This window comes from Silurus aristotelis (assembly GCF_946808225.1).
Source record: "Silurus aristotelis genome assembly, chromosome: 23".
In the NCBI taxonomy this organism is placed as follows: domain Eukaryota; kingdom Metazoa; phylum Chordata; class Actinopteri; order Siluriformes; family Siluridae; genus Silurus; species Silurus aristotelis.
In genome coordinates this window covers 17194524-17214185 of record NC_139596.1, presented here as the reverse complement: position 1 = coordinate 17214185, position 19662 = coordinate 17194524, and the positions used below count along the sequence as shown (strand labels likewise).

Sequence of the window (19662 nt, the reverse complement as noted above, 5' to 3'; positions counted from 1 at the left end):
GGGGTGCTCTAACATCTATATAACAATAAGGTTGCTTAATAATCAATATTTCTCTCCCAATCAACCCTCTTCTCTCCGTCTCCGCCAAGTTAAATATGGGGTTCTCTTCGATTGGAGGCCACTCTGTGCAGCTGAGAATGGTTTTGCATCCACGGCCTGTGTATCCCTGAGATTACAGACCAACACGGGAGCCTCAAGAGTGGATTTGGACTGTATTTTTTATGTCAACAATCAGCTTCAATGGCTCAAGACCACAGGTAGCTTTTAATCGCCTCTGACTGCACACCTCAACAATGATGGAAATATACTGAACGGACATTCGGTGCCACCCAGATGAGGATGGGCTTCTTTTTGAGTCTGGTTCCTCTCAAGGTTTCTTCCTCACACCATCTCAGGAAGTTTTTCCCCCAAAGTCACCACTGGCTCCCTCATTAGGGACAAATTTACAATTATAAGGAACAAACTTATACATTGTTTTCTTCTTCTTTCGGCATCTGCCTCTTTCACCCAAACTACCTGCATGTCTTTCCTCACCACATCCATAAACCTCCTCCTTGGTCTTCCTCTTTTTCTCCTTCCTGGGGGCTCCATCCTCAGCATTCTTCTACCAATATACCCCATGTCCCTCCTCTGAACATGTCCATACCATCTCAATCTCGCCTCCCTCACCTTGTCTCCAAAACGTCCTACATGCCTTGTGTCCCTCTAATAAACTCATTTCTAAACCTGTCCATCATCGTCACTCCCAAAGCTGTTTTGAAACATTGTCCATTGTTTAAAGCGCTCTACAAATAAAAACTGAACCGAAGAACTGTATCATAATATGAATGTTATAACAGTTTAGAGTTAAGAAGCAGCTCGGTGCAGCAGGGATTTGAAATCGCAACCATCTGGTTGAACGTCCAACTTCATGTTACTTTTATTGCATACTGAGAGATGGAGGGATCAGTGGACCACTGGTAAAGAATGGAGGGGTCAGTCCACAAACACTTTACCAAAAGGTTAGTATGTGTTTCTTTTGTTCATCCCATTCCACATTTAGTCTCCTGAAATAATAATCTCCACTCTTCTGAGAAGACGTTTCACTAAATTTTGTGGAGATTCATCAGCCACAAGGGTGTTAGTAAAGTCAGGTAGTGATGTAGGTAAAGTGAGAAGGCCTGGGGTGCAGTCAGCATTCACATTCATCCCAGAGGTGTTCAATAGGGTCTATAGCAGTAGATCTTCCACACACTTCCAAAACATGTTAAGCACATCTGCATGGAGCTGACGTTATGTACAGGGGCATTATCATGCTGGAACAGGTTTGGGGGGCTCCTAGTTGAGATGAAGGGAAAATATCATGCTACAGCAACCAAAGACATCATATGTAATTGTGGCAACAGTTTGGGAAAGAACCACAGATAAGTCAGATGTCCCAGTTGTTTTGTCCATGTAGTGTATCTGGCATTTTGGGATATGCAGGATTTTTCCTCAATCGCTTAGATAAAAGAAAAGACAACAAAGAAGCTACGAAAGACAAAGAGAGCCGGAAGGAGAGGCAACAAGTTGTCTTCAGACCTGTTAGTGTCCTTTTCTTCTGAATAGATCCGTTTCTAAATCCTTAAATCCCTGAGAATCGACTTCACCTTTCTTCCACTCAGAACGTTAATCGCTAAACTCCTACGGAACAGAAGCTCGGGTTCATTCATCACTGACGCTGAGAGAAAGGAGACAAAAGGTGTATAGGAAAGAAGGAAAAGTCTTTAAGGAGAAACACAGTGTACAACAGAAGTCTTGCTTTTGAAGTCGCATCAATTGGGAAGAAACGTTCGCAGTAATGTTGACGCCTCCGTATCGATCTCATAATATACACTTTCTAGAACAGCAGCTTTGTCAGGAGTGAATTTAGCTCATGTCAGGAAATATTTCCCTCCGGTAGAGTGAGGCTAGCCGGAGTTTCCACCTAGCTAGGCAGCATTCGTAGATCAGAGGAGCTAGCTAGAGATAGCTACGTAGACTATTATGGGACAGATGAGGAACTTCCTTATTTCCATCATATTGTTTGCTTTTCCATCGTCTTCGCCCATGTCTCTCTATCAAGTGTCCTCCCAGGCTCAGCCGTCTGCAGATCCGTCTAGAATTTGTGTGTATAAATACCCCTTTGTGTCCATCCGGGATCTTAATAACGATAAATTTGCCCTTCCAATGGTGTTCCCCAGTCACCAAACTTTGACCTTGAAAGTTTCGATTCTGCCACCTGTTAATAATAAAAACGTTTTTACCCTGCACTCGCGAGTCCTCATAATCCACAATCCTTGTACAGAAGCGTGTTTGGTTGAAACGCCGTATTATTTCATTTTTAACAAACTAATTAACAAAACACAATCCTTTTTCTACAACTAAAGATTTGTATATTCCATATATAGAACAGTCTCCAATGTACTCCACCAAACACTATATAAGCAAAAGTATTGGAACAATTGATGATTTCAGTCATATGTGGTTCTTCCCCAAACTGTTACCACTAAATGAGAAGGCACACAATTGTATAGAACTTTTTTGGATGCCGTAGCATGAAGGTTGTAAGTGTGTGGAAGATCTCCTGCTCTAGAGCTCTGACCTCAACCCTATTAAGGTTGAAAGCAAACGCTGACTGAACCCCAGGCCTCCTCACCTCACCTGCATCACTACATGACCTAACTAACACCACTCTCCTCAAACACACTCCAAAATGTAGTGGAACATCTTCCCAGAAGAGTGGAAGTTAACATAAGAGCAAATGGGGACTAAATGTGGAATGGGATTTTCTGTCCGCAAACTTTTGGCCATTCATTTTGTCTGGAATTGTTATTTATTTCAAGACCTTTATTTCTGTTTGTTAGTTATGGTGCTAATTATGGAGAATTGAATAATGATGAGTATAAATTAATAAATACATAAATAAGGAGACAAATACATACAAACGCATACATTTTAGTCAAAAAAAAAAAATCAAATAAAAAAGTAAAGATGGAGAAAAAAAATAAAATAAAGAAATTGGCCAAATAAAGTCAATACATAAAAATGTAGAATAAATGATAGATAGATAGATAGATAGATAGATAGATAGATAGATAGATAGATAGATAGATAGATAGATAGATAGATAGATAGATAGATAGATAGATAGATAGATAGATAGATAGATAGACAAAAGAGAGCGTGATAGATAGATAGATAGATAGATAGATAGATAGATAGATAGATAGATAGATAGATAGACAGACAGACAGACAGACAGACAGACAGACAGACAGACAGACAGACAGACAGACAGACAGACAGACAGACAGACAGATAGATAGATAGATAGATAGATAGATAGATAGATAGATAGACAAAAGAGAGCGTGATAGATAGATAGATAGATAGATAGATAGATAGATAGATAGATAGATAGATAGATAGATAGATAGATAGACAGACAAAAGAGAGCGTGAGATAGATAGATAGATAGATAGATAGATAGATAGATAGATAGATAGATAGATAGATAGATAGATAGATAGATAGATAGATAGATAGATAGATAGATAGATAGATAGCTAGCTGATTGGCGTATATACTGTACGTGTAATCCGTATCATACTGTATTTGGTCAATTCTAAAGCAAAAAAAACAAAAAAATAAAAGCAAAATAAAAACAATATCTAGATCTTTGTTTCCAGTCCTGTTTTTTTTTTTCTTCACTTCCCTTTAAAAACACGGCAAAGGTCAGGGGCAATGAACCAAGTTTTCGCTAAGCATCTTCATGTGTTTGATGGAAAAGCTCCAGATCTGATTCAGGACAGAATCGTCCTGTAGATGTATATCACTAAGGAAGTGTGTGTGTGTGTTCGGTTCTGCTCTAATGACTCTAAAAAACTCAGGGGTTATAGAACATGAACGCAAACCAAAAAAAAAAAAAAAGGAACCAGGTCACCAGAGCAGGAGGAGATAACCAGAAGCAGGAACATGGCGATAAAAAACGATGAGTATAATATCAGAATAACAGCCTGCAGCCATTTGTTGAGAAACTTTCATGGAAGCACATCAGCTATTAGTTAAGATCCATCGGAGGAACATCTGATTCAAGTTATTAAGAAAGCCCAGGGCCGCCCCAGGTGTGCTGGCGGTGGAATTTCGTGAATACACGGGTGGACTGACCGGTAGCAAAGACTGCAAAATACCTTGTTGCCTCAAAAATGACGGTTTCACAGATCTGTAATTGGAGAATCTTTTTAACAGGGGAAATTTGGTAAAAAAAAAGCAATCAATCTGAAGATAGGAAATGTAGCAGTCTGCTGACTCGAGGTCAGTCTTGATTTGATTTGTTTATATTGACTGGGACTTTTCTCCCAGTATGCATTTGTACTTGGATTTGTCCCAGTCTTGGTCTTGCCAAATAAGTTCATGAGCTTATCTGGGGGGGAAAAAAAATAAAAATTTTGTATTTGGAATGCACAATGTTTAGCAAAAAGTATTAGGCGATGTTTACTAGGGATGGTCAGATTTATAGATTTATAACGACGCGTCGATTAGAAAAGTGCGCATCGGATAAAAGTTGGCGTTTGTACCACGATGCATCGTTTTGAACGTACTTGCATTGGGAAAAAACTGAAATAACATTTTCAGTTATCAGTAGATTAGAAAGTGACCAATAGTTTATACGTGGATTGATGTTTCTCAAATAGTTTTCTCAACACTTTTCTCAATTTACGATTTGCTGTCTGTTTGAACGAGAGAAAGAAAAGCGAAGTATCTGGTCCATATTTAATTCCATGGCATCGTATCGCACTGGATCACATTGTGTTGAATGGAATGGAAATCGGATCAGGAATAACAAGAGGTGAATCGTATCGCAATGCTCCGGTAGCTGCTTCGTATGGATCTTTAATGTATCGTATCCTCGGCTGTGCTTTGAGATGCGAATCCAAAATTGTAGAACTCAAGTGGTGGTAGAAAAGAAAGTCTTACGGAGTCAGTTCAGAGCTCTTCATTCCGTTTGATGAAAATCTTCTGAGAAGAAGCAGCGCTGCCTGTTTGCAATTGGCCTCAACCTTTAAACAGTGCATAACGGTTAGCGCTGGGTGAGTCAGTTTTAGCATCTCCTACTGAAATCTGTTGAGTGGTGAAAATAAAAAGTAGAAAAACAGCTGGTCAATTAATGAAAAGGTCAAAGGAGAAGTCTAAAAAACGTTCAGGGGAAGAAAACAGGCTAAATCCATCCAGATTCAAGGCTTCGGAGCGGAACAGAAAAGCTAGACGTCGGGTTTTAATGGACCGTGATTGTAGTATGCTAAGTCGTTATGATGTCTGAGAAGTCGGACGTCTTTTTAAAACAAGTCATGGATCCGTCCTGTTCGGTGTGAAGAAAACTGGCATTTTGGTGTTTAGGAAAGTTAAACAAAAACCAACAGAAATGACTGATGAGAAGCAATAAGGGAAATGAAAGCAACAAAAGACCCCCAGTCTATCAACAGTCTACTACAATGTGCTCAGGAACGCAGGTTGCACGAACAGTTAGCAGTGAAGCGTCAACAATGATAGAACTGTAATGAATGGACTTTCGGTGCCACCCAGATGAAGATCGGGCCCCTTTTGAGTTCCTCTCAAGGTTTCATCAGGGAGTTTTTCCTCCACAGTCGCCACTGGATCACTCGTTATGGATAAACACAATTATAGAGAACAAACTCATAGGCACTAAAATTATAGTCTTTTATAAAACTTATATATAACCTCTATACCTTTGCTGCTTTGAGACGATGTCCACTGTTAAAATCTCTCTACAAATAAAATCAGAGTGACTGATCCTACAGAACTGATAACTGAGACAAAGTCAAACACTGACCATGCCAATGATCTGCGCCAAGTGATACAGGTGAGGAGGTGGGAGCTTTGTGGTTAAGGCATTCAAGGCATTTAAGGCATTGGGACTTTGTGTCTGAAGGTTGTAAGTTCAAATCCCAGCCACACTAAGCTGCCACTCCTGGGCCCCTGAGCAAGGCCCTTAACCCAGTAGCTGCTCGGATATATGAATGAGATTAATGTAAGACGCTGTGGATAAAGGCGTCTGCCAAATCTCATAAATGGAAATTGAAATGAAGAAGGTAGAAATAAACAAAAACTACCTAAAGCAAACAATAAACGAGCACTAAATATTGCAATTATTTATTTTTTTTATATATCAAGTAACCCTAAAATAAAATTAACCAAAAAAGTACGTAAGTCCAAAGAGGCCAGAATTATAATATTTAACTTTTCTTTTTATTATTTAATGATTACAACGACTACAATTTCCTCGTGATTTTTAGCTGCCAAAAATGGTTATGGTGAAGTCATGATAACGAGAAGAACGGGACGACAAAAAACTAACTCCAGACATGACCACCACCTAGTGGCAGAGGCATTAAGCCGATAAGTGCGAAAAAAAAAAAAAAGTAGGTTATCGCTGCCCCCTGAGGATCGTCTGAACCATGGCAGCGTATCTGAAGATTTCAACACGTCCCAGAGGTTGAGCCCCGACATGTCAATCCTCTCAAACATCTGTGGCATGAAGTAAAAAGTGAGCAGAAATTCCCACGAGAACGAATGTCCAAATGGAACAATTTTCCTCCGTACTTCAAATGACTCACGATTACGGATGCCCAGTTCGACTGAATAAACACTGTACTGTACATATATACTGTACGCATCAACTACCTGTAGTGTTGAAGGTGTTTCTCTGTACTGCTAAGAGCTTTCAGTGGAGCCATCTGACTTGGCACTGGTGAGGTATCTCACGCCGCTGCGTTCTCTCGGCTTTAACTCCAGACTCGTCTCCTTAATGACCTGAGCTGAATCAGATGTGTTTGTGCTGGGAAACGCTGAAGTATGTAGAGCATGGGGTTCCCATTTCTATTCCCAAGTCTGGAGTTGGGCAACAGGACTTAATGTTTACCATAACACACCATCACACACTCCTGTGAGCTGCCTCGACTTAACACACACTGATAAAAATCTCTTTGGAATCAAATGTCATATTGACCCGGACAATAAACAGAATGCACAAGATATACACTGGATATGTTTTTGTATACTGAACCTGTCAAAAGTGTGAGTTTTGTATGGTTTTCGAGACACGTGCATGTTCCTGAAACGGAATAAACTCACGCGAGAATTGGACAAATTGAGTGCAAGAAGTTCTGGAGCCCGAATGTGATGTTCTCGAACAGAAGAACTTGTCGGAGAACAGGAGAGAAGATGTTAATAAACTGTCTCGCCCCCACAGTCACACATGGAGGTGGAGGAATAATGGTTTGGGGTTGTTTTGTTGCAGGGAAGGTTGGAGACTTATTCCAGGAAGTGAAAGGAATCCTGAACCAACATGGCAACCATTCCATACTTCACCATCACACCTGGACTGCGGCTCAGAGGAACCGACTTCACCATACAACAAGCGAAGCGTACGTCCGAGCTCATGGAACGACCTGCCCAGTCACCACACCTATTGAACTGCTCTGGGATGAACTGGATCACAAGGTCAGAAAGGAATCTCCAACTGGTCAAGAACATCTTTGGCAAGTTTTACAAGAGGCACATCGAAATATTTCAGCTGAACATTTGGAGAAACGAAGTGTCCGGATGCTGAGAGCGTGTAGCTGTTTGTTCTTCATGCTAAGGGAGGAATTTTTTATGAAATTAAAGTGGAACATCTGGACATTTATTTATTTGTTTGGTCAAGAAAATCTTTACATTACCGATTTTGTCGCACAGAATAAAATAGAAATGGGAACCCCATGCTCTACATACTTCAGCGTTTCCCAGCACTAACACATCTGATTCAGCTCAGGTCATTAAGGAGACGAGTCTGGAGTTACATGACCTTCAGAGTGAGTAAACACTGCCACATAGTGTTTGTTTCAGTGAATTACACTAGAAACTACAGAGAACGAGGCAAAAATATCACCAGGGTCATAGTGGGAATTACGACTAGGACCTGCTGAGCACAGCAGAATTTGTAAAAAAATACAGACACACAGAGACACTCAGGAGCTGTTATAATAATACAAATAATGAATGAATGAATGACTTATTGTTTTTGATAATTAATAGGTTATAATTATATTAATGATACCAAATAAATGACTCAATATAATAAATAGCATTAAAAAACTAATAAACAAGTAAAAGAATAGTTTATGATAATAAATACTTTTTAAAATTATAATAATAAATTCTTGATAATAAGTAGAATAAAAAATAAATAGAAATAACGGTGGGAAAAAAATTAGAATAAATTAAATAAATAAATAAACAAACAAATTAAAAGCAATTAAAAAAATAAAATAAAAAAGATTAGTTTTTGATAATATTTAGGATATAATTATATTAATACGAATGAATAAATAAATTACATTATAAAGCCATGTATAATTAAAAAGGAAAAGAATAGTTTTTCATAAATGAAGAAGTAATAAAAATAAACGACTGAACAAATGAACTAATTAATAAAATTGTAAATACATAAATAATAAAAGAGATTGTTTTTGAATATAAATAGGCTATGATTGTATTAATAATACCAAATAAATAAACAGCATTCTTTTTTTTTTGTATGTATTTAATGTACTTATCATGTTATTATATTGTATTATGTTTATAACCTCTATATTATGATCTTATGATGTGTATATAAAGTTAGATGGTGCTACAGTATGTTAGAGAGCACTGATCCCCTGCTCACCTGAAACACAGTGTGTCTCGTCCCCTGACCAACGTCCGTCTTCCTTACACACACGCTCCTGTGAGCCGTACAGCCGGTAACCAGGGTTACAGGAGAATCTGACAACAGCCATCTCCAAATACAGCGTTCCTTCTTTGTTCCCGTACAGGGGCGGCTTTAGCCAGCCACAGGACACCACTGCGGGGCGGAACAACGTGAAGGTCAAACAACGTCATCACAAACTTCCAGACGAAGTGTGAAGTGATGTTTTATTCACACAGCATGAGGAGGAAAGGATCAGGAAGTTTAATGTACAGAAATCCCTGATCGCTGTAATGCTCCAGTGTGGTTGTGTTGGTCTGAGAGATAAAAGGTTAAAGGTTATAGTGATGGGATCTCTGAGGAGTGACACCGAAAACACTGATAAGAGATTTGAAAGTCTGAACTGATCCAATGTTCTGATCAGAGGTTCTGATAAGGTAAGTGTGAGGAGAAGAAACATGAAGAGACGTGACTTTATGATTAGAGGTTATAAAGGTTTGTGGTCTGGCATGTCAGCACTGATACTGTCCCGGATGCTCTTGTGTAATCCTGTGTGTCTCAATGTGACCGTGTGTCCTCAAAGATCCTTATGTGTCCCTGCATGAACCATATGATACACTGTGTGAGCCTGTATGATCCTGTGTGTCCCTGGTGACCCGTAAGTGTTCTAACCCTATAAGACGTTACATGATCCTTTGGAACCATGCATGAACCTGATAAGACCCTTCATGACCCTGTGTGTCCTTGTATAAGTCCTATAAGAAAATGCATGAATCCTATAAGACCCTGCATGAATCCTATAAGACCCTGCATGAATCCTATAAGACCCTGTGTGACCCTGTGTAAATCCTATAAGACCCTGCATGAACCAGCATGAACCCTATAAGACCCTGTATGAATCCTACAAGAACTTGTATGTCTCTCTGTGACCCTGCGTGACCCTGTGTGACCCTGTATAAATCCTATAAGACCCTGCGTGAAGCCGATAAGACCCTGCATAACCCTGTGTGTCCCTGCATGAAGCCGATAAGACCCTGCATAACCCTGTGTGTCCTTGTGTGACCCTGTATGAATCCTACAAGAACTTGTACGTCCCTCTGTGACCCTGAATGAACCCTTTAAGACCTGGTGTGACCCATTGGAACCCTGCATGACCCTGTATGTCCCTATGCAACCCTGCATGAACCCTATAAGACCTTGCATGACCCCCCTAGCTCCTGTGAGACTTTACGTGATCCTGTGTGACACTGCATGAACCCTATAAGACCCCGTGTGTCCCTGTAAGAGCCCTAAATGATCCTGTGTGCCCTTATGTGTCTCTTCGTGTCCCTGCATGAGCCCTATAAGACCCTTTGTGAGCCTGTATGTCCCCTGCCAATCAGCTATAAGTGTTTGTGTGTGAACCTGTTTGACCCTGTGCATCCCTCCATGGCCCTATGTCCCCTAATATGTGGTCCCTGATGTCCCTCTGTGTCTCTTTAATATCTAGAATTGGACTGGATTTATTTCAGCATAAACATTAGGCTAATGTAAGTGTATGCTGTTGCAGTAAAATCTCTGCAGTCTCTGTTAAGAATATAATGAACATAAATACTGACACTGGTGTATAATTATTCCCAGGGTTTATTGGGTTTTCTCTCACCAGGCCGCAGGTCCTGCGTCATGGCTGTGTAGGCTCGCACGGCATGCAGCGTCTCGTTTCCCACCTCCAGACTGCGAGTGCTTAGCGTGTCGTATTTACAGAACTGAGCTCCGTCTCCTACACACATCTTCAGCGTGGGACTCAGGAGCGGATCGGACGTGTCCTCATTCACAGAGAAGTGCGGGATGAATGAGGGATCGTGCTTCGGGGAGAAGTTGTACTCGTTCAGGAGGTGCTCTGAGTCATAGGTGAAGAGAGATGACTCGTTTGTAACGGCCCCTGGAGGAAAAACAGAACAGAGTGTTTCTATTGGCTGAAAGCATTATAGCAACAATAATACCACACATACAGAACACATACATTCAAATGTGTGCGTGTGTGTGTGTGTGTGTGTGTGTGTGTGTGTGTGTGTGTGTGTGTATGTAACATATACAGTGAGGAAAATAAGTATTTGAACACCCTGCTATTTTGCAAGTTCTCCCACTTAGAAATCATGGAGTGGTCTGAAATTGTCATTGTAGGTGCATGTCCACTGTGAGAGACATAATCTAAAAAAAAAATCCAGAAATCACAATATATGATTTTTAAACTATTTATTTGTATGAAACAGCTGCAAATAAGTATTTGAACACCTGTCTATCAGCTAGAATTCTGACCCTCAAAGACCTGTTAGTCTGCCTTTAAAATGTCCACCTCCACTACATTTATTATCCTAAATTAGATGCACCTGTCTGAGGTCGTTAGCTGCATAAAGACACCTGTCCACCCCCATACAATCAGTAAGAATCCAACTACTAACATGGCCAAGACCAAAGAGCTGTCCAAAGACACTAGAGACAAAATTGTACACCTCCACAAGACTGGAAAGGGATACGGGGAAATTGCCAAGCAGCTTGGTGAAAAAAGGTCCACTGTTGGAGCAATCATTAGAAAATGGAAGAAGCTAAACATGACTGTCAATCTCCCTCGGACTGGGGCTCCATGCAAGATCTCACCTCGTGGGGTCTCAATGATCCCAAGGAAGGTGAGAAATCAGCCCAGAACTACACGGGAGGAGCTGGTCAATGACCTGAAAAGAGCTGGGACCACCGTTTCCAAGGTTACTGTTGGTAATACACTAAGACGTCATGGTTTGAAATCATGCATGGCACGGAAGGTTCCCCTGCTTAAACCAGCACATGTCCAGGCACGTCTTAAGTTTGCCAATGACCATTTGGATGATCCAGAGGAGTCATAGGAGAAAGTCATGTGGTCAAATGAGACCAAAATAGAACTTTTGGGTCATAATTCCACTAAACGTGTTTGGAGGAAGAAGAATGATGGGTACCATCCCAAGAACACCATCCCTACTATGAAGCATGGGGGTGGTAGCATCATGCTTTGGGGGTGTTTTTCTGCACATGGGACAGGGCGACTGCAATGTATTAAGGAGAGGATGACAGAGGCCATGTATTGCGAGATTTTGGGGAACAACCTCCTTCCCCCAGTTAGAGCATTGAAGATGGGTCGAGGCTGGGTCTTCCAACATGACAATGACCCGAAGCACACAGCCAGGATAACCAAGGAGTGGCTCTGTAAGAAGCATATCAAGGTCCTGGCATGGTCTAGCCAGTCTCCAGACCTAAACCCAATAGAGAATCTTTGGAGGGAGCTCAAACTCCGTGTTTCTCAGCGACAGGCCAGAAACGTGACTGATCTAGAGAAGATCTGTGTGGAGGAGTGGGCCAAAATCCCTCCTGCAGTGTGTGCAAACCTGGTGAAAAACTACAGGAAACATTTGACCTCTGTAATTGCAAACAAAGGCTCCTGTACCAAATATTAACATTGACTTTCTCAGGTGTTCAAATACTTATTTGCAGCTGTATCATACAAACAAATAGTTAAAAAATCATATATTGTGATTTCTGGATTTTTGTTTTTAGATTATGTCTCTCACAGTAGACATGCACCTACGATGACAATTTTAGACCCCTCCTAAATGGGAGAACTTGCAAAATAGCAGGGTGTTCAAATACTTATTTTCCTCACTGTAAGCAGTGGCTGGGTATTAAGTTAAGTGTAATGACCAATTTACACTGCATAAAACTATTAGGAGACTATCCATCCATCCATCCATCCATCCATCCATCCATCCATCCATCCACCCATCTATCCATCCATCTGCTTCTATGTCTGTCCATCCATCCATCCATCCATCCATCCATCCATCCATCCATCCATCTGCTTGTATGTCTGTCCATTTATCTATCCATCCATCCATCCATCCATCCATCTGCTTATATGCCTATCCATTAATCCATCCAATCTATCCACCCATCCATCTGCTTGTATGTCCATCCATCCATCCATCCATCCATCCATCCATACATACATACATACATATATAAATCTATTCATCCATCCACCCATTCATCCACCTATCTGTTCGTATGTATAACCATTCATCAATCTATCCATCTATCTATCTGCTTATATGTCCATCCATCCATCCATCCATCCATCCATCCATCCGTGTATCTAGTTACTGTTAGAAGTTCTGACTGAATTTTTCTTTCGCAAAAATATTCAATAAACAGGATTTTTTTCCTTTCGTATAAAATGTTATTTAAAAAACAAAAATGTTTGTGTGTTTCTGTACCAAATATATTTATTATAATTATTATATGACCTGATGAATTAAAATTAGAATCAGCACGTTTACACAAGCTAGCAGGCAGTCATCCTTCTGCATCGCTGCTATTTCGTAAAGATTTTTCTCTCGGCTCTGGTTATACAGTATGTGTTTCAGATTTCTCAGAGCCGTCCAGGCTGCTCAAATTTAGTTACAGTAGAGTACACAGCACAAGTTGAACAGACTGCGCCTGGATCACGTGTCTGGATCAAATACGCCTGTATATGCTGTATCGTTTGTTACATCAGCCAAGTTGAGATAACGTGTATGAACGCAGTGAACATGTGTAGACCTTGAACTGGATTGCTACGTTATAACAAGGTCATAAATTCTCACTCTGTACAGAAAACATCTGATTTATGGCTTCCAATAGAAAGTTATAAAACTCGTGTTTTTTTTTTTTGTTTTTTTTTTTTATGAGATTCTACTAGAGCGTAATAGCATGTCATTAAAATAGATCAACTTTACGTCTTTATCTTATTCCCACAGCACCTTTTCTCTCAGAGACGGTTTACAAATGGAGCTTTAAGAGGATTTATTATATCAATATCAATAAAAATTACCAATATTGATTGTACTATAAATTTCAAATATATGTGCTGGTGCAGGTTTTTTTCCTCAATCATGACATTATATAGCAGTACAGGACTTAAAAAATTGATGTTGGATATATTGCCCCGCGACCCCCCCACAATCTCTCTTGTGGCAGCGGGCGTGTGGAGAAAACTGAGTCGAGGTCACGAGAAAACCGGAAAAGACAAAATTGATCTAGATCTATCCACTATCCAGATTTCTACACAGAGAAATTTCAGAACACATAATTTCCACACTGCAACGGTTTCAGTTCATTATTAACATGAAGTTTTCTTTTGTGGAGGAGGTTTGAAATGTACAAGCGATAATGATAATGATGTGTCTATATTATTTATCAGAATTTGATTTGGGAGAAAAAAAACCTCACATCCTGCTCCGAAAATGAAAATGTCCTGAGCGCTGCTGCCTTCTTCCAAAACCGTCCCATTGCTTGAGGTCAAATCGTCCTCAGGATTGTCGTTCATTTTCCCCAGCAGGCCCTGCGTTTGCTCCTGAAACTCCTGTGGCAGTAAAACAGTCAGGGTCATGAGCCCTCCACGACCTCTGACCTCGACCCCGGCACCTGAGGGGAACATCACTGTGACGTTCTGGGGTACTGCTGAGAATACGAACACACCTAGAAGGCATGAGACAAAGATTTGCATTGAGGAATGTGTTTTGTGTTCCAAAGCAAAACACAGTTTTAAATTTAAAAGTAAACAGGTCTTGTTTGGAATGCATGGAATGCTCTAGAGTGCCTTCAAAATTTTTAAATGGTGTACGTGCCCTGGAATCTATATTAAATGGCTTAGAAATGCTCTAGAACAAATGCACCATAGCTTTCAATGTGCTGTAACCATACATAAAGACATGACTGTTCTAGAACAAACAGGAAACTAAGTGCCACCTTTTGAAACATTCAAGAACCAACAGGCAACAAGGTTTAGGCACTGGGTCTTCAAATGTAAAAACAAAATGCAATATGGCTTACAATTGCTATAGAACCAATGCTCAAGAATGTGATACATTCTAGAAGCAATGCAAAGCATGCTCAGGATTTGTTCAGGATTTTAACTTAAAAAATTTAAAATAAAAATGATGTACCTTTGTTTGTAAACATTCTAAAACTCACATGGAGCGTAGCATGTAAAAGCTTAAAGCATTGCATTGCTCAAAAACCAACAACCAGCAATTAATACAATCAATACTGAAGGTTTATTTTAAAACAAACACTCATGTTTAAGACTAGGAATGTTCTAGAATCAACACACAACAACGACCAAGCTTATGAATATTCTAGAACCAACACATAACCCATACCCAAGGTGAAAATGTTTTAGAGCAACACACAACATATGCCTAAGCTTAGGATTGCTCTAGAACAAACACCAACAATATAAACCTTCTGGAACCAATATTAAAATGCATAGTTCATTGGTCTGAAACTAACTTTATTGTAGCATTGTTTTATAAATAACAACCAAATTTGTACCAAGAATAGAAATGTTCTAAAACAAACAAACAAAGAAATATCAAGATCAGAAATGTTTTAGAGCCAACACACAGCATATGCTCAAGTTTGGGAATGCTCTAAAACAAACACAACAAATAGTGCGGTTTCAGAATGTATTAAAAGCGGCGCAAACCAAAACAATAAACTTTCTGGAACCAATATTTTAATGCTTAGAATGGTTCTAGAATCCACAACCCACCAATACCAAGATTACAAACACCCAACATGTGCTGAAGCTTAGGAATGCTCTAGAACAAGCACACCAAATGTTGTACACATCAACACCATAAATGTTCTGAAACCAATATCAGAATTCGTAGAACAGTTTCAGTATTAACACACAACCAATATCAAGATTTGAAGTGTTGAAGAACCAACACACGTCAATTCTATAAATGCTCTAGAATCAATAAATTAAAAAAAAAAAAAAAACCCTAAGGACTGTTCTAGAAGCAGTGTCATGCACATTGCTTGTTCCAGATAATCTCTGCTCCATCCCATAATCTTCTGCAGTTTGGAACGTGAAAGCCCAAACCTGGTCTGGAATCAGTAATTATGGTCTCACCTTCAAGATCCATCCAGGTCTGTTCGGAGAAACTAAGCACCCGTTGGTTCTGCAGGACCTGCAGGCGATCTGGGTTATCTGTGAGACGCACCTCAATGACATCCGAGTCATTCTCCTTCATGGCCACTGAGGAGAGACGCGTCACCTTGATGACAGAGCCTTAAAGGAAAAAAAAGATGTAGTTGTTGTGATGTGATGAATTCAAGAAGGTTTTAAACACTGATTAAATGAGGTGATTTTCAGAATAAAACGTTGAAAATTTCAGTAATTTTACCATTCTCTGATTTCATCGGCTCGGTTCTGCCCTGCACTGTCAGCTGGAACTTTGATGAGTTAAGCAGAACGTATTCCCCTTTACCATTAAACGTGTACCTGGAACCGTCGAATGTGATGAAGTGAGGATCACCAAGAACAGATGCTGAAAGAAAAAATTTAAAAATCACGTAAGCCTGATGCTCCAGAAAATAAATGAAAATTCTGGTAGTTCCATGATATAAACGGAAAATCTTTTCCGTACCTGCTTTAGGAGGCTTGTACGTCCTGCAGTCGCTAGAGGGCCGATGTGTGAAATAATAGTCACAGTTATCGGACCACAGGCAGCAATAGTAAAATGTGATCACGTCATACTTCCAGTGAGAAAATCCTGGGATTTTAGGGGGCTTTTTATACGGTGGTGACCCCCAGTCATGCCCTCGGTCCGGGGTACTTCCTCCGATCGAGTCGCTCGTGAGAACCTGAGCTCCAGTTTTGTCGTAACAACACTGCTGTCCGGCTGCGTACTTTGGACTGCAGACAAAGGAGGAGAAATAAAATATTGTGCTCTTCTTTAGGGGTGATGAGGTATAAAGCAGACACTGTGTGTGTGTGTGTGTGTGTGTGTGTGTGTGTGTGTGTGTGTGTGTGTGTGTGTGTGTGTGTGTGTGTGTGTTACCTGCCCTGAATGGCTCTAACGCAGTGCACAGCTCCAGGATGATAAGTGCACTTACTGCCTTTCTCAATATCACAGCCGTAGTCAGTCTGAAAAGATCAAAATGCAATATTTACTATTGGAAAAACTCATTATTAACCAATTTCTTTCACAAATGTACAGATTAAAATGTTCCTGCTCCTGAATTATAAAATACACATTTATTTCCAATCAATAATTTGAAATAATGTAGAAAAGATAAAAAAAAATAACAAAGCACTCCATTCCAATAAAATTCTTTGGTCATTAATTTGGATGCCTTAAAATTCACTTTAAAGAATAACCATTTGACCTTGCTCTGACCTTGACCCTGTGTAAATCAGTTTTAAAAATCTAATCAGTTGGTGTGTTGATTATAATGATCAATTCTTCAAAGAATGTACTTCTCGTTCTTAAGATATTACTTTAAAGAGTCTCCACAGCCTACTATTGGAGGAATAAAAATTCAATTTAATTAATTTTTATTTGTAAAGCGATTCAACAAAGGACATTGTCTGCACAATAGCAATAGCATGACTTCTAGTAAAAGAGCCCGGGTGCTGAACTGACCTGCCTGCCATCTAGACCTTTCAACATTTGAAAGCATTTGGCACGTCATAAAATGAAAAACACAACAAAGAACACCCAAAACTGCTGAGCAGTTAGAATACTATATCAGACACATATGGGACAACATTCCTCTCGCAAAACTTCAGCAACTGGTGTCCTTGGTTTCCAGATGTATACTGACAGAAGACATGACACAACACAGCTGTAAACACGGCCCTGTCCCAACTTTTATTTTAAAGACGTGTTGCAGCCATCAAATTCAAAATGACCTGATGTTTTTCTTAGAATATAAAGAATACATTCTTAGTTTTTTGTTTTATTATAAATAGAATATGGATTTATGAGATTTGCTTTATGGAATTGGGGTTGTATATTAAATTTGATTTTGTTCTCACATGGAATCTGCCCGTGTCGGCTCGGGCCTGTGCCAGCGTGCAGGGGCAATCGATGATCTCAGGCAGGAAACTGGGCATCAGTTTTTCCTCTTCATCCCATTTTAGGCACTTCTCCAAAGCCCAAGCTGCAGAGTCTTTCCTGAAGGTCTCCTCTAGGTGATACGCCAGAGCATGATCACCATTCCACAGAGCGTTCACGTTCCTACACACACACACAAATGTTGTTGGTTCTTATCTTAAAAAAGTGCGAAAAGATCTGACATCATTTAAGTTTCGCTTTCAGACTTACATTATAATAGTAAACACTTATTATACATTTATTAGATTACATCATAGTATATCAGAGATCTAATCCTAGAACAATAAAAATATTCTTCACAAAAGACCAATGTCATCAAAAATATATTTTACTTTAAACCGTCCTGCACCATCTGTGCGATCATAAAGTTTTAAATATGAATGAAACATTGGTGTGAAGCAATCAGGTCCCCCTTCCTTCAAAACATGGAGGGTCTCACTGTGGATGAACACAAAGCTGAGCACAAACGAAAGGTTAAAATCGTACCATGCGCCATCAGGTTCGGTGCTCGGACCGACCCTCATGCTGCCCATGTGCCACTGCGCCAGGGGCATTTTACTGGCCGTTGGGACGAAACTGAAGACCCCTTTATTGGTCACGTTCCTTCCAACAGTGTACAGATACCTCCACTCGGCCCTCCACTGATCAGAATACGGCGTTCCTGCGATCAGAAGGAAAAAGTCACGTTGGGTATATTTAAAAAAAATTGGACCAGAAACTATTCTGAGATTTTGGTAGCTAAGTGGTTAAGATCTTCAACTTCAGTTAGAAAAGTTGTGGGTTCAAATCCCAGCACCACCGTGTAAGCCCCTGCTACTCAAAAGTGCTCAATTGCATAAATAAAATACTTCTGTAAAAATGGTTTCGGCTCTACTTACCGAACTCGTCATAGCCCCACAGCTCGACGTTTACTCTCTCTGCTTTAATTAGCGATGAATTCCACACCATCATCAGAACCCCTGAGACGCCCGGAGTACCGTAATACTGCCAGTGCGTCCCGTTCACCAGGAGGAGCTTATACATCAAATCCAGCTTACTGTGGTGCACTGATATCACAACAGACCGAACACATATAATATTACACCATGAAATGACCTAATTATCTGTAACACAAAGATGCGGGTCTGACCTGAGAGCCATCGTCCAGCTCGTGTATAGTTCTGTCCATCGGTGGAAACCTTAAACGGGATCCAGCCGGACTCGAAGAGCAGAGGAGAGATACAGTGACCCACACCTTCTGCATCTACATAGCCCTGCGTCGTAATCTCGGATTTAAACCTACACACACACACACACACACCTTACACATGTTTGACTAAAACTTGCACAGATTTTAGATATAGATATACATATACACGATATGGACAAAAGTTTGAATTTTCCAGCCATATGTGATTCTTCTCTTGAACCTGGAGACCTAAACCTGTTTCAGCACGACAATGCTCCTCACCTCACTAACATCAGAACCTGACCTTACACTACACCCTGAATGAATGTGGCTGAATGAATCTCACACACATTTCCACAAAATCTAGTGGAACATCTTCCCAGAAGAGTGAAGCTTATTAAAAGAGTGAATGGGATGTTCAAAAAAAGACCTGCTTCCCCCCCATCAAACATCATCCTACTGAACTGTACACTACACAGATAGTGATAGTGACACAGATGTCTCATTAATTTACTCCTCTACTATAACTGTCTATAACCATTATGCACTTCTTCTCCACTTTGTACACTGTGTATCATCTCTGTATTATTATAACTGTACATAAGTTCTAGTTTATTTGATATATCTGTATATACGCTTTCCATTATCTAGGAAACTGGTGTATGTACCATGCAGTGGAAGGCCTAAGGGTTAGAATCAGATTCACTGACTTGAGTTTCAATACATTTCTGTCTTAATACGTGTTAAAAAAAAACCAAATAGTCTATTCACTTTATTTCATAGCTTTTCTCTCG

General features: G+C 40.0%; 2 protein-coding genes across 6 annotated transcripts in view; one reads left to right on the top strand and one right to left on the bottom strand.

Moving 5' to 3' along the window:
- The window catches only part of LOC310718570 (uncharacterized protein), a 219197-nt gene that overhangs the window by 117846 nt on the left and 81689 nt on the right, over nucleotides 1–19662 (top strand). The window lies entirely within an intron of this gene.
- The window catches only part of susd2 (sushi domain containing 2), a 32001-nt gene that overhangs the window by 9610 nt on the left and 2729 nt on the right, over nucleotides 1–19662 (bottom strand). The window contains exons 3-13 of one of the 2 annotated variants that reach the window (XM_083527340.1): nucleotides 18830–18978; nucleotides 18579–18746; nucleotides 18187–18361; nucleotides 17622–17823; nucleotides 16642–16727; nucleotides 16228–16496; nucleotides 15985–16128; nucleotides 15711–15869; nucleotides 14021–14269; nucleotides 10389–10667; nucleotides 8726–8902 (exon numbers count right to left, since the gene is read on the bottom strand). In XM_083527340.1, the coding sequence (XP_083383466.1) occupies nucleotides 8726–8902; nucleotides 10389–10667; nucleotides 14021–14269; nucleotides 15711–15869; nucleotides 15985–16128; nucleotides 16228–16496; nucleotides 16642–16727; nucleotides 17622–17823; nucleotides 18187–18361; nucleotides 18579–18746; nucleotides 18830–18978 (2057 nt within the window). Of the gene's footprint in view, nucleotides 1–8725; nucleotides 8903–10388; nucleotides 10668–14020; nucleotides 14270–15710; nucleotides 15870–15984; nucleotides 16497–16641; nucleotides 16728–17621; nucleotides 17824–18186; nucleotides 18362–18578; nucleotides 18747–18829; nucleotides 18979–19662 lie in introns of both variants that reach the window. The other variant, XM_083527339.1, reaches the window with a different exon arrangement.